Here is a 15141-nt window from a genome sequence, read left to right as displayed (position 1 = left end):
CTCAGTTAAGGCCACTCTGTGCTAAGAATTCCCTGAAACTCAGGTCCTGAGCTGTGAAATAGTTGGAGCTTTTGTTGGTCAGATTAATTCCATATGCTGGGAAATGCAAATGGTGAACAAAGCTTCTCCAGAGAGGGGAGATGAGGGCTGTGGAGACACTGTTTGATACACTGGCACCCTCAGATTGCTCATAGGACATTTGATCTGTAATGCTTCAAAAAACCATTGGATTATTTTGTACTGTCCAGTCACCACTAACTGGAACATTGTTACGCTGTATCTTAACTGAAAGGGACCCCTTAAATAATTATCAGTGAGGGTAGGCAATCTTGAAACATCTTTAAGAAATGAGGAATATTGAACTTGTAATATGCCAATTGAAAGTTATTTTTATTTACTTTTGTTTAATGATTTTTTCCATAAAAGCCTCAGTTTGTACCGGTAAGTAGGATCACTGAGTTCACTGCCATCCGCCAAACTTCAGAATCTAAGGTGAGTAAAGTAGGATTGACCCATTTGTGTCATATTTCCTATATGAATGATAAAATTTGTGAACACAGGTTAAAATGTCATCATGGTTTATGGGGTTCAGAAAGTGAAGCACTAATAAATTTTTTTAATTGCCATCATTCTTTGTCTTATTGGAGTGGTAATTGTTCATTAGAGAAAACATAAATAAGAAAATTTAAGTCACCCATTGTCTTACTGATGACCACTTAAAATATGTTAAATATTTCTTTCCAATGTTTTCTATGGATGTATTTTAGAGGAAGGGAGAGAGACATTGATTCAATCTATGGATGTATATTTGCCTAGAAATATGTTGTATATGAAATTCCTACATTGGTTTTCATACTTGCTGTCATATTACATTATATTCCTCAAATGTCTGTTATCTAAAATTCAAAGTTTAGAGAGAATATTCTTGAACTTTTAGAGTGTTTCAGTTAGACCAATCATATATAAAAAAAATATGGAAAAGAACAATTTTAGTTACTCTCATTTCTTAACAGTTAGATGATGGGATTGATAAACCCCAGCCAACCTTTAGATAAATAGATTACTGGTATATATATATGCACTAGGGATTCAAAGGCAAGTAAATCTCTGTTGGGAAGAAGTGAGGAAGCACACTATGCTCTTGTCTTGGGGTCTTCTGTTCCTCCAAAATCGTATTTCTTGACTCAGCCCAGCTCTGCTGGAACAAATTCTGAATGAGTCATTACAATAGTATATATTTGTTGAAACCTATTTTCTGAGGCTCTGCTCTTTAAAGTTTTTATTAGTAGTAAATGTCACCTAATGTCATAAGGATTTGAGGGAAATGATAATTAATTACAAATAAAATGGCAACCAGAGACTAAAAACATGTTCTTTGTTATATAAGGAAAATACAAAAACTCAGAAAATCAGGCCTTTGGATGATGACTTGAAGCATGAATCTGTTGCATCCTTTGAGCTTTTGGCCAACCACAGAGGCCTGAAAAGAAACACAGAAGCAACAGACTCTGATGTAGAGTACATTTCAGAGACTAAGATTATGAAGAAGTCTGTACAGAAGAAAGCGAAACCTCAACAACAGAGACACCCAGCAGCCCTGCAGGAGAATGCCAGACTAGCTGAGAGATCCCAGGTGGGGTCTTTTTCTTATTCACAAAATGTGTAATAATTCACTTATTCCAGAAATAGCATTTGGTAAAGGTTTAGCTTCATTTTCACTTTTTAAAAATACAATTATAGCATACACATTGTAATCTGAGTTTCCTGGACAAGGTTCCAATTTCTACTTTTTCCTTCTGTATTCTCTCTTTTTGGAGATTGCTGATATCAGCATATCAGCCCAGTGTGTGGAGAGCACAACCAACTGAAGGGCCCCAAAGAATGCCTGGATGGAAAAAGGACTTAAATTTGTATATAAGAAGGAAACATTCATGTAAGATAATACTGTAATCTTGAGGATTTTGCATTCAATTCTTTATAGCAAAAATTCTCAGCCTGATTCTACAGTAGGTAGTTACCCCTATTGTCAAGGTTGGCGCATGCAAACTACCATGAAACACAACAACAAAATAGTATAGTGTCAGTAATATGGCTAAGCGTTGAGAGTGATTTTAACAAATGTTCTATCCCAGGATTTCTATGAATTCAAATAAGTTTGTTTCTTTTGAAAGAATGACTACACTTTGATTCTTACAATGTCCCCCTTTTTAAATTCCTTTTTGAGAATCTGTCCTCAGATTCAGTTTATAATAATAAAAATATTTATGGTTAAGTGGACATTTTTTACCCTGTGCCAGAGTCCATGCTAAGCGATTACAGATATTATCTCACTACTATTTAAATCTTTTATAAGCCAAAATTTATTGCCTAGTTTATCTGTTTTGTTCATCAAATTTGACTTCAAATGCCTTTTTTTGCTGTTTCCAAAAATTAAATTCACCCTTAAATGGTGGATATGGGCCACCATAGCAATATTGAAATTGCCATAGGCTCTGAAAGCTAGTTTGATCAAGCAAGTATCTACTAAACTATGGCTCTGTCTGAGATTCTTACTGTGTTCAGCATTGAGGGAGACAAGATATTTCAGGCATGTGCTCTTTCAGAAGGAATTATTCTGAACAGCAGTATTATAATATGGAAATATCTCACACATTCCTTTGTAATATCTTAAGTCCAGTTCCCTATAATTTTGAAGGTTGGGCCCTAAATTTTTCTTTAGGACTATAGAAGTCAAGCTGAATTGGTCTACCATTGTCAAAATTTTCCTTTAATTATGTATCATATACCTACAAGTTCATATATTCAGAAGATATTTATTCATTACTTGCTTGCTATTTCCCAAATACTGCATGTTTGTAATATAAAAAAGTAGTTTTGTCACTTTATAGTCATATCTCCTTGAACCCTGATTTCTACCCATTAACTGTGCAGTTTTAAGATTAGTGATTTGTTGTGTTTTATGGTAGGCTGCATACTCCCAAAACATACAAGTAATTGAGAAGTTGAAGTGTGCCCAGGTATCAAAATAACACATTTTAAACTTTAAACATAGAGATTTACTTAGCATAGTATGTATACAAATATGTCCATCTATTTTTGCCATTCAGGATGCCAGCTACTAGGGATTCAACTATGAACAAATCACATACAGTTCCTGCCACCATTGAACTTACGTGGAGACAAACAATCCAATAATTATAGAGATGTGTAAACTGCTCCTGTGGCAGTTTTTATGACTTAGTAGCATGAGTACTTATAATAGGGGATTGGACTGTCTAGGAAGACAAGGAAATCTTCCCTGAAAAATGTGATGACTGAACTTTTAGGATTGAATTCCAATTATTAAATTGGTAAAAGGAAAGGAAGAACATTTTCCAGCACTGTGAACATTTACTCACGAGGGAACATGGTAAATACAAGTACCTTAAGGAGCCAACTAGCTCTGGAGAGACAGAGGGATTGAAAGGGAGGTGAGTAGGGAGTAAACAGAAACATACACATCCTATAGCCTTTGATAAGGGCTTTTGCATTTATTCTAAAAGCAGTGGGAAACTGGAGCATGAGTTCAGCTTACACAGTTGGTGACTCCCAAGAGGACATTGCAAGTAAGAAGTAAGAGTAAGAAGAAAAGAAGGACTAGACAGAAACTTGAGGGATTTTTAGCGTGTTAACTCTAGCTGTTGGAGAATAAATGTGCACTGGTGATTATGAAAAAATGGCCAAGCAGTAGTAGGAGGAACCAGGAATTTGTTTTAGCATTAAAGCTAGGAGAGGAAAAAAAGGGAGGCTAAATTTTGTTGTGAGGCCAAAGGGCCAAAAAAGTCTATTGACTTAATGACTTAGAGGTAATAGGGATGATCTCAGATAGAATTTTATTGTTTTTTGTTTGAATGAAGAAGGTAGAAACTAGATTAGAACGGGCTGATTAGCAAGTTAAAGGTGAAGAAATGGAGACAGGTTGTACATCAACTGTTCAAAAGGTATGATAATTTCACCTCAGAAGATAATCTGTACTTAGGAAAATCTAGAAGTGAGTTGGAAGCAAGAGAAGACAAATTCTTTTCAAGCATTTGAACAATGAATTCAGGTTTTAAACTGCAATTGAAACAACTTTCAGTTACTTGAGAATTATTTGCACTAAATTTCTAATATTCTGCCCAATAAACACAACACTAGGCATTACCACTACCAGAGGAGATGCAGTAATCAATTTTAATGTTAGCCTAAGTAGATGGAATTAGGAAGGCAGATATGCCCTGAGTGAATCTTAACATGTGCTCTAAAAGCTTGGTAAAAATGGCTCTGGAATTAGCTAATGTTTTAGCTTTTATGTACACAGTTCAGCTCTCTCTATTAATACAAGCAATTAATGAACTCTTCTCCTTTGAGAATCATTTTTACCACATCCTTGTGTTTCTCAAAAGATTCCACATTCTTTATCCTAAACAACTTCCCCCATTTACTGAAAATCAGGCTCCCAATAAAAATAATATATTTATTGTTTCCTACATCTGCAACTTTTAATTCTTTTGAATTTTCCTCTAATGCCCTTTGTTAATTCATTTCACTCAACAAACATACATTAAGCATTTACTCTGGGCCAGGGGCCGAGGACTCAGAGATTGACATAATTCTTGCCCTCAAAAATCTAACGCCCTAGACCATTCTAATCAAAGTAGACCTTTCCCTGTATCATAAATTTTCCACTCCAGTGGTTTCCCACTTTTTATATTTTAGAACTTCTCAATATCAAAAAATGACTGTAGACATCTCACATAATAGCAGGTATGTCTAGTATCCACTGATTAAGAACTACATAGTAAGAGAAAGTCATCATAGATATTTTGAAATAACTGTATGTGTTATTTCCCCAGAAACATCTACAAAAATTTTAAGAATGATGTATATATACTTATGAAACAGTATTTTTTCAGTATATGGGCAGTAATTCACACATATTCTTTACAAAATACTGTAGGCCCTTTGATACATTGTTGAGCACCATAGTTTACACCACTCATTTCACACTTAATTTGCCTTATTATTTTTTTTTATTGTTGCGTATTGTTAGTTAACCTTTATCTGTGTTTACCTAAGTCACATGCTTCTTCAGGGCAAAAATCAAAAACTGAATTTCCTCTGTTTATCCTACAGAAGTCTGCTTCTGTACAGAAGTTATTAGAGGTGGAATGAAGGTGGTTTAGTGTGTACAATTGATTGCTACTAATCCTTGTATATTTTTTGTTAATACCTTGCTATAGGCCTCTTCTTGGGAAATGAAAAAGAAGCAGAGTCAAAACCTTGTGCACAAATGTAAAGCTTTGATTGAAGCTGAAACCAGCAACAGCAGCCCAGACGTAATCCTGGTGAGATAAACTTTACCAACTAAATGGAGTTTATTCACATATGTAAAGATTAGAGGAATCCAAAAACTATTTCACATTAGTGCTTCAAAGTAACTGAAACATTTAATTGAACACCTAGTTTTTAGGTGAAGAAACAAGACTCAAAAATGTTAGTTACTTATATAGTCCAAGGCTATACAAACTAGTAAAAATATAACTGGGAATTATGCCTCCTGATTGCTAGTCCATGATGCCTTACATTTTAGTTATTGGGGTGAGAAAGCTTTAATATTATGTAAATATATACAAATTATATACACACACATGTGTGCATATGTGTGTGTGTGTGCATATATATATATATATATGAAATTTGAAAGTCATCTGCAAATCTGCATGCCTAAATCCAGAGCGTATAATCTTTCTGTAATTTGTAATAGGAATTCTTATCAGAAAGTGTAATTCTGAATTGACTTAAGTTAGGCCCGTGCCAAAAGCTCTGCTGAGAGAAGTCTATTCCAGAAATATGGACATAGTATCTGCTTACTCCCCTAGATTAAGTATCCCTGATTCTAACTTGGTAGTTGAAATCAAAGAGCTGCATACCTGAACTACTGTACCATACATCCCAGGAGAGTTGCTTGCCCTCACTGAACCAAGTGTAAAAACCCTTGGCATTTAAGAAGAATTAACTCAAGGACTGGCCATGTGAGGAACCCTTCATCTATGAAGTCATATTAAAGACATTGTCTATTATGTTATTATGTTCTTTGTGCTATAATAAAAAAGTTCACTTAGATGTTAAAACTTAAGGTCAAGAAAAAAATATTCGGTATTTTCTTTTGTCAGAATATGGATTTTATTACTAATAGTTCTCTTTTTACCTTGGTTGCCAAGAAGCTTATAGCTAAACTTGAAAAACTATAGTCACCTAGATGGTTGCTGTATTTTGACATGATAATGTAAGTGAGAGTAATTAGGAAAGAGCCTGGCCTCGTTGTACATGTCTTTAGGATAGGTACCTCAAAATGCTATTTGGAATTGTAGATTCGGTTCTAATTACAACTTAGCCAATAAGGAACATAAGTGACTTCTGACTTTAGCCTAATTTCTGTGCCCTTCAGCAGAAAATCATTGTCATAAAGTACATAGTATAACAATAATGGGTTTTATTTTTAAAAACTTTCATTATGGAAAATTCAAACACAGTACAATCAACTCCTTTGTGCCCATTTCCAAGCTCTCCAACAATGAGCAGCTTATGGCCAGTCTTGTTTCATCCATATCCCCTCTCTGTCCATATTGGTCCTGGCTTCATGTCACCTCATCCATAATTGTAATTGTTTTATGAAACCAACTGAAAGGATGTTGAAAACGTCTAGGAGTGATTTGTGAAAGCGAGCAGGGAAAAACCTTCATGTTGGCAATAAGAAACAACTAAATCCAGGATGTGAAGAAAGGGAACGCCAAAGAATTTTAAAAGGAAAAGGGTCAAAATTTAATCAGAAGCCAGAAAAGAAGAGAAAACTGATACTAGCCTTGTAAATAACGCCACCTCTACTTATGTCTGAAGCCAAATAGGATACAGCTGTATCTGTGAACAGTGCCAGCCACCACCTGGTTTGCAGAGTCTTTAACATCCTGGTGTGTTTTTCATGTATCCATTGCCCTGTTACTTTGCTAGTCTTTGCATGCAGGTTTTAGCAAGTGCTTTTTCATAAATTAGGTATGACACTTACATTAAAATTGTTGTTGTCTTTTTATGTAATATTTCTCCAGTTCTGGTGCTACTTGTGTGTATGTGTGTGGTGTGGTTATTTGTGTCCCTGTGATCTTAGCAGGAAGTCTGCTTTCAAACTCATGGTGTCTAATTAATTTGAGTAAATATGCGTTATCCAAAGATGCACATTAATTTATCTGTTGGGCTGTAGTTGAGTAAAGCCAGTAGGAAATTATTTCTTCTGAATGGTTGTCTGTCTGTACTTTCTTAAATTTGGAAATTATATAAAATGATTCTTCTTAAACCCCTGGGCTCCTTTCCCATTATCTTCTTTCCTGTCTGTCTTCCTTCTAATAGGACCTGTATGTGTACGTATATGGGCACATGCTTTAATTCTGACTCTGTACCTGTCAAATGTAAAAAGGAAGGCATTCAAGGCTTACAGTGCTACTAGAGATGATCACTTAAGGAAGACTGATTAGCTTCCACGCGGGTCACTCTCCCACCCTCTTGAAGACAGGTGGTTTTTATTATTTTGGTGAATTTATTGGAGCACAGAGCCAAAACCTCAGGTGTAATGGCCTCAGAAATATATGTTCAGCACACCACAGGAAGTCCGTCTCATAGGGATGATTTCACATTATCCAAACCCATGAAATTGTTGTGTGATACCATAATGGCCGGACAGGCATTAAAGGTAAACATAGCCTCAGTGCCCTTGGGACACACACTGCCTAGAGCCCGGCATTCTCTCCCTAGTGTATGTCAGTCTGCGTGGGCTGCCCACTTACACTCTGGCAGCAGCTGGTGAGCTCTGTGCCTGAATATTTAAAAGGCTTCCCCCTAAGATGAGCTGCTATGTCCATCTCCCCAAAACAGATGACAGGGATGGGCACTTCTTTTTACTGTCTTCCAGGTTTTGAGCACACCTCACTCTGGCTGTGGCACTGATAGTTGTGTGATTTCAAGTGGAATGATTATATGGATTATCTTTCAGATTAATACTGAATCTGACCACTAAAGTGGCCCTGGCCCAGCACCCTCGCCCTGTGTCTACCTGTACACCCATGAGAGCCCTTTTTCCACGTTGTATGGAGAACAATTCCATTCAGTGCATTTTTTTATTTTGCTGTGTTACTAATGTCAGGCTACCTTTTGAAAGGATGTTTGTCATTTTAGGGCACTTCTTTTTACTGTCTTCCAGGTTTTGAGCACACCTCACTCTGGCTTGTGGTACTGATACTTGTGTGATTTCAAGTGGAATGATTATATGGATTATCTTTCAGATTAATACTGAATCTGACCATTGCTGATTATCTCAGCCATGTTTTAATTCATTCCCCAAAATCACCTCATCTGCTGTGGCTCAGGGTTTTAATAGTTTGGTGTTTTCCTAAATTCTACCACCTCCCATTCCCCCTAATTCCTGATTGAATGCTCTTTAAATTTCTTTTTCTCCAAGACCTACATTTGTGGAAGCTATTTTTTGAAAAACACATCTTTTGTTTTTTCCTTTTCCCAGTGGAATAATTGTTATTTTCTAGTTATTTTTTTAAATGTTTGTCTCTTTGTTCTATCCAGTGTATCACATTTAACATGCTCCCAAATCATTCACATGTCCTTGGACTTCATTTTCTTTGTCTCTAGTCATTTCTGATCACATAGTTTGCAGGTGTTACTTGTGTAGCAATTTTCCTTTTTGATATTAACTTATGGTTGGCCTTTCAGCCAGCACAGGCCATTCATTTCAAAGTCCATGCAGTGAGTGTGTTCTTGGTTAGACCTTGCATGCCATTTGGAGCTGTGGAAGACTACAACTGGGATTCAGTAAAAACTCCAGGCATTTTCTAGAGATTAAAAAACTGCCATGGAAATAATGAGGAATTTATTTAAAGAACATCTTAATCCTCTTCAAAATGCCCTAGATAGCCTCCCAGTTGGACCTTTGGAGATGTTATGTATGGTGCAATCAGTCTGCACTGCAGCAAATTTCTTTCATTATTTTTCACAGTCTTGTCAGCACAGCTACAAGATTTCCTCTACCAATTCAGGGTAATTAGTGTGATCCAGATTTATTATCTCTGCCCCTGTAAAACTGTATTTTTCTCAAATTCTGCAGGGAGTGTGCATGCATGAGTGTTTCAGTGGAGTTAGCCTTACTCTTCTATGTGGTTATGATGAAATTCAGGGATGGTACCTCACATGTATCATCTCATCTAATCTTTTTAATAATCTGAGGGTAAATTCTCTTACAGATGAGGAAAATAAACTTGCTCCGGGTCTCACTGCCAGGAAGCAGTCACCTTGAACCTTAGCCATTCGACTTCAGGTCCCACTTTCTTAACCACTCCTCATTATGACGCCTCTCTTTAGCATCCATATTAATACACTGTCCCCACAGCAATTCAGCCAGCCCATTCCAGGCAGGTTGGTTGGAGCACATGAATACACTTTGCTCAAGGGTGAGGATTTCAAGGTATAAATAAATACTGCACTGGTGAACAGTCAGCATGTTCACTTAGACAGGTTTCCAGGTTTCCGTAGATAGGCATTCTCCAGTCAAGAGTCTTGCATTCATTAAAAAAATCAGTCCATCATCTACTCTTTGCCAAAATTAAGTCAACTTCCCTTTAGCCTGTTTCTCCCCTTATCCACCCTAAATATGACCAATACAATACAGTTCTTTTCTGCTGAACATCTGGCTCTTCTCTTTCCGGTCAACTTAGGGTCACACAGTAATTATTAATTAGGATCATCATCACAGGGATGATTCCTGGAAAGGGGAATCTTCTCCTTGCTCAAGATTATCACTCTAGTATAGTTGACCCTTGACTAGCGTGGGGGTTAGAGGCAGAGATTCTCCCATGTGGTAAAAAATCCACATATAGCTTTTGATTCCCATAAAAGTTAACTACAAGTAGCCTACTATTAAGCAGAAGCCTTACCGATAACATAAACAGTTGATTAACACATATTGTGTGCGCTAAATGTATTATAACTGTATTCTTGCAATAAAGTAAGCTAAAGAAAATGTTTTTTTCAAATTGTTGCATATCTCCAAAATATTTTCTAATATATTTATTGAAAAAAATCTGTGTTTAAGTGGATCTGTACAGTTCACACCTTTGTTGTTAAGAAGTCATCTGTAATACGGATGTGGTCATAACCTTACCAACACCTACCATGAGATGGGGTCATCTGACCTTTGGCCTCCAGAAAATTCCATTATTTCTAATCTTTCATGCTCAAATCACATTTCCTGTCTTCTCTTTAATGAATACGAATATTCTGAACTGCTTCTGTCTCATGCATTTCCAAACTCATGTGTAAAGATCAGATTTATCCCAGTTAACCCCAGATGGGAAATAGTAGAAATTGTTTTATAGCACCTCTCGTAGACATACCAGTTTCTCTTGGGGGAGTCCATGTCTGAGTGAAAGTTACTACTGTTTTGCACATTGGAGCATTGCCCTGTGGTACTGTTAGTAATTAATGGTTTGTCTAAGTTCAGTTAAAAATTCCAGTGCACTTCTATGTGATAAACTGATGGTTCAGTTTTACTTCATGCAAAAATGTGGCATATGAGCTCTATACCGCCCCAGTGTTCCTCAAAGTGATGCACTCTGATCAGCTAGCTGCACCATTGCTTAATAGAAGCAATAAAAATGCAAATAAAGCAGTGGGACTCCATTGCCAAGCACCCTATCAAAGAGTACGCAGTCTCAAAGCTTTGACACCAGATGAGATAGAAGTGACTATATAGATTTGATGTCCTGGGGGATCTGCTCTGAAAGCCGACTGAGAGAACTAGGTTGCCATTCTTAACAGATGCTCAGGAAAGCAAATAATCTATTTGAAGAAAGCTTCAAAACTCAGGAACACGGGGTGATTTAAATTACCAATGCCAATGCTAAGTTAGGGAACTTGAGGAGGAATGATTGTCTGAGACTCAAGTCAGAGTGATAGAAGCAGTCTTTTTGTTACACATGTGCATACTTCTGTTCATCTTGGTGGAGCACGTACAACATTATGCAAATTTTCTCTTATATGAAGCAGCATTTACTTTTTCCCTAAATACTGCTATTTGTTGTTTTCCCATATTTTTAATAATTTTACTATTATTATATATAATATATGTAATATATTATATACTAGTTATATGTAATAAAGTTATTACTCTGAATTTCAGTGGCAAACCCAGACTGTGAAGACAGTCAGAGAGTATCTATTGGCGTGGTTACTTTAAGTTAGGTCAAGCCTGCCCTTTTTAATAGCCAGAAGCCATACCACCTTTTTTGGCTGGATTGACTTCAGCTCTTTTGTCCTCTGTGTTCATTTAGGTCTTTTTTGGCTTGTACCTGGCCTCAAGAGCAGACTGGCAGATGGAATCATTTCATTTTGCAAACATTTAAAAAAAAACCTGATGTCCAGCTCACCAATGACAGATGTATTTTAAGAGCTTGGCAGTGGATTATCTGGTATTTAGTACAAAAGATAACCTCTCCTGTAGCTAGCTGGGAGTGTGGCACTTTCTGGGGCTCAAGAAAGATACATGGATAAAAGAATGAATGGATGAAACTATCTTCCTGTCTCAGAACTAAGTGCTTTACCAATTGCACCTGGTTAGCAGTATGGCGTATTCCAAAGAGTCTGATTCCAGCTCAGGAAATCTACTCAGGAAACCTCAGCATCAACCTGCCCTGAATCCCAAAGGTCACTGGCAGGGTCTCTGTGGTATGTTGTAAAAGCTGAGGAACATCTGGAAGAGCTGACGTGTTTCCAGTGTCTAGGCTTATGCTCTGTGGTAGCCAAAACAAACAAACAAGAAAGAAAGAAAGAAAAAAAAATGAAAACACCTAAATCCACAGCTGCAAATACTCCATTTTGGCATCAGTGCTATCTGACAACAAAACTGAAAAGATTACTTAGTAACCCAAAAACAGATTTAAAAAAGAGAAAAAGCTAATAAGCTGCATAGCTAGTCCCTAAATCAGCTGCATTCACCCTAAAATACACATCATGTTTTTGACTCCTACCAGAACATTTGTTAAGGGGAAACTGCACTGGTTTTGCAATAACATAATCTCAGATGATTGAAGTTGCCTTAATTCCCAAAGCAGGCCACTTCTTAGTTTCCCTGGTTGATGATGTTACCACCCACTCTGTAGGAACCTGTATGATGCTGAGGTTGTTACTAACCCTATCAGAAATTTCTCAGGCAGAGTCAGCCCCTTTCCAAGATACAAACCAGAGTGCCCCAAGGGCTTTGGAGGAGAAGTTGCCTGTATCTTCTGTCCATAACAACTCACCAACAGACTTACAGACAGACACAAAAACAATATGTATCACAGCCCCTGACTTAAGGAAAATTTTGCGGGAAACTTATAATGAATCTAAATATTCAAGTGCCAGTGTGTGAACTACCAGCAACCATGTACCAATTAAGACAAATTTATTGAACAATACTGTGTTAGAAATTTTGAGGACACCACCAAATAACATATAATCCTTGCCCTAAAGGAGCAAGAAAATTGAAAGACAATTTTACAGAACCACAGGTTAGCACTGTTTTATGGAAAGTTGACAGGCTCTGCAGCCTTGACAGACCAGCAGAGGTTCCAATTCAGACCTGCATGCTGGTTGACAGTTGTAACTTACAGTCTTCTGTTTTCTTATCTATAAAATGGGAACAATAATATTAGCTACTCTCAGGGTTGTTATAATGATGGGATAATTTTTGGCAGAGTGAAAGTAATTCTTTGTGTTTTAAAAAATATTTCTTAAAACTACCTTCTGTAATTCTAAAGAGGGCAAATTCCACCTTTATTGGGTGGGCCAGGATATGGATGTGAAGAATGAAAATTGAAAGAGTGAAATTGCTTTGTTGAGGGTGATCCTGCAGGTGTGAGGGGGTGGGGGCAGGAAAGGGGGAAGGAGAAGGGTAATCTCAGAAGCAGAAAAACCTGGTACTGTTTAATTGGCGAGGCCGGGGAGGAATGTGTGGAGAGACATAAGGCAGGTAGCACTTGAAGAAGTTGAAATAGAGGTGTTTAATGGTAATTTTAAATAGATTTTTGCCAAATGTAACCCTTTCCTCTATTTCTCAATACAATCATCAGTAAAATCTGCATACTAATTAATGATTTATAGAATTGGATTTGTTTTTGGGAGATGGGCCCAAGAATTGAATTCTGCTTTGAAGTGTCATGGCAAGAACCAAGGTTGCTGCAGATCCAGTCACATAGATAAGATGCTTGGCTATTAATAATAATGAAGACTGCTTGTAATTTACTATGAATAGTTTTTCAGAGAAAGGAAGATATCAATATGTGGTGGAGTAAATAAACAAGATATCTGGAAAGAATAAGATTTATGCATATCTTAAAAAGTGGGAAAGGCTTGTAAGATGGAAAGAGAAAAGCATTCAGGCAGAGAAAATGCATGGGCAAAGGTGTGGAGGCAGAAGTATACATAATGCTTACAGGGAAATCTCAAGAGAACCTTATTGTAACAGAGGCTGTTTATTAGGAAATACTGAAATTATGTCCACATAACTTAGAATCACTCTGAGAATGATAGAAGACCGATAAAGGGTGTGTGCTTAAAGTAGTAAATAGATCCTGTGGGAAGGTTTTTAAAAGAACATTTTATCATGGATATTTTGTTTAAAAAAATTATTTGAGTTATGATAATGGTCTGTACTGGAAAGAGAAACAGAAGACCAAAAAATCAAGTAGCATGCTGCTGCCTGAAGGTTATAGTATAGGGAGACAAGTAAAATTGAAATGTTTTGAAGGAAAAATAGCCCAACGTGGTAAAAGAGTATGAAACACTAAATAATGGAAACAGTTTTGAGATGGCAACTTAAAATGAAATGTTGCTGTAAATAGTAAAAGGAGAGTGGACCAATGGAATCTAAGTGGGCAAAGATGGGGTTGAGGATTTGCAGTTTCAGCAAAATATGTAAATGTCCTGAAGCCAGTTGGAAATAACTAGAGCAAAGATGGAAAGTTAGGGTTGATGATGCCATTGTTTGTGTACTTTAACTTGAAATTTTAATAGATTCATTGAGGTTTTGAGTGTAGAAGGAAAAATAATAATTACCCAAGGAGACTAAGGACAAAGAAGGTCATAGAAATCAAGGGAAGAAAGAATTCCAAGAGACTTCTTCAAGCTTTCTCATCTCAATAAATGGCACTAGCATTCACGGTTACTCAGGCCAAAACTTGGGAGTCATCCTGAATTTCTCTTCTCCTTTCACACTCAACCCATCAGACAGTCTTGCCAAATCAGCTTTTAAACATACACCCTGTTCTGCGGCCTCCACAGCTGCCGCCCTGGCTAATTCACCAGCATCTCTTACCTGGGCTACAGCAAGAACCATGTAAATGATTTCACTGTTTCTCTTGTACTCCACAGTCTAAAAATATAAGCGTTTCATTTGAAATATAAGTCAGATCATGCCAGAACCCTCTAATGTCTTCTACTCACCCTTAGAAAACAGTTCCGTTCCTGCTTCACCCTCCAAGGCCCTAGATGACCTGGCCTGACTTTTTGGGCACCTCACCCCTACTGCTCATCTCTTTTTCACTCCACTATAGCCACCCTGACCTTCCTGGGCCTCCAACAGCCTAAGCTTATGTTTGCTTCCCTGCCTTTTGCTTTGCTGTTCATAATGTCTGGACTCCATTACAGCCCCCCTCCACCCCCCAGCCCACCCCCAGCCACATAGCCATATTTTCCTGTCTTTCTTTGTCACCGTTTTTTATTCTGCAAGGGCTGTCCTAGACTTAGCAGATACAGTAAGAGGAAGAATACACAGGGCTTCCTGACCTCATGGTGCTTCCATACTAGTGGGGGATCAGACAGTAAACACACAAATAGAATATGTTGCATGGTAGGTAAGGTAAGTACTAGGGAGAAGCAGCAGAGGAAGGGGATGGTGCCTGTGTTGGGTGTGCTGAGGGTGAGTGACGTTTCACGTAGAGCTGGCAAGGGAGGCCTAACACGGGATGTTTGAAGATGGACTAGACAAAAGTCGGGGGGCAAACAAACAGTTAGCAACCAGTCAAAGAC

At 37.4% G+C, this 15141-nt stretch overlaps 1 protein-coding gene across 1 annotated transcript in view; it reads left to right on the top strand.

Moving 5' to 3' along the window:
• The window catches only part of MORC1 (MORC family CW-type zinc finger 1), a 155260-nt gene that overhangs the window by 112965 nt on the left and 27154 nt on the right, over positions 1–15141 (top strand). Inside the window, exons 20-21 of the mRNA XM_057488608.1 lie at positions 1388–1633; positions 5262–5366. Of these exons, the coding sequence (XP_057344591.1) occupies positions 1388–1633; positions 5262–5366 (351 nt within the window). The remainder of the gene's footprint in view (positions 1–1387; positions 1634–5261; positions 5367–15141) is intronic.

The sequence above is a fragment of the Manis pentadactyla genome, chromosome 1, assembly GCF_030020395.1.
Source record: "Manis pentadactyla isolate mManPen7 chromosome 1, mManPen7.hap1, whole genome shotgun sequence".
NCBI lineage: Eukaryota > Metazoa > Chordata > Mammalia > Pholidota > Manidae > Manis > Manis pentadactyla.
This window is presented reverse-complemented; position numbering and strand designations above follow the sequence as displayed.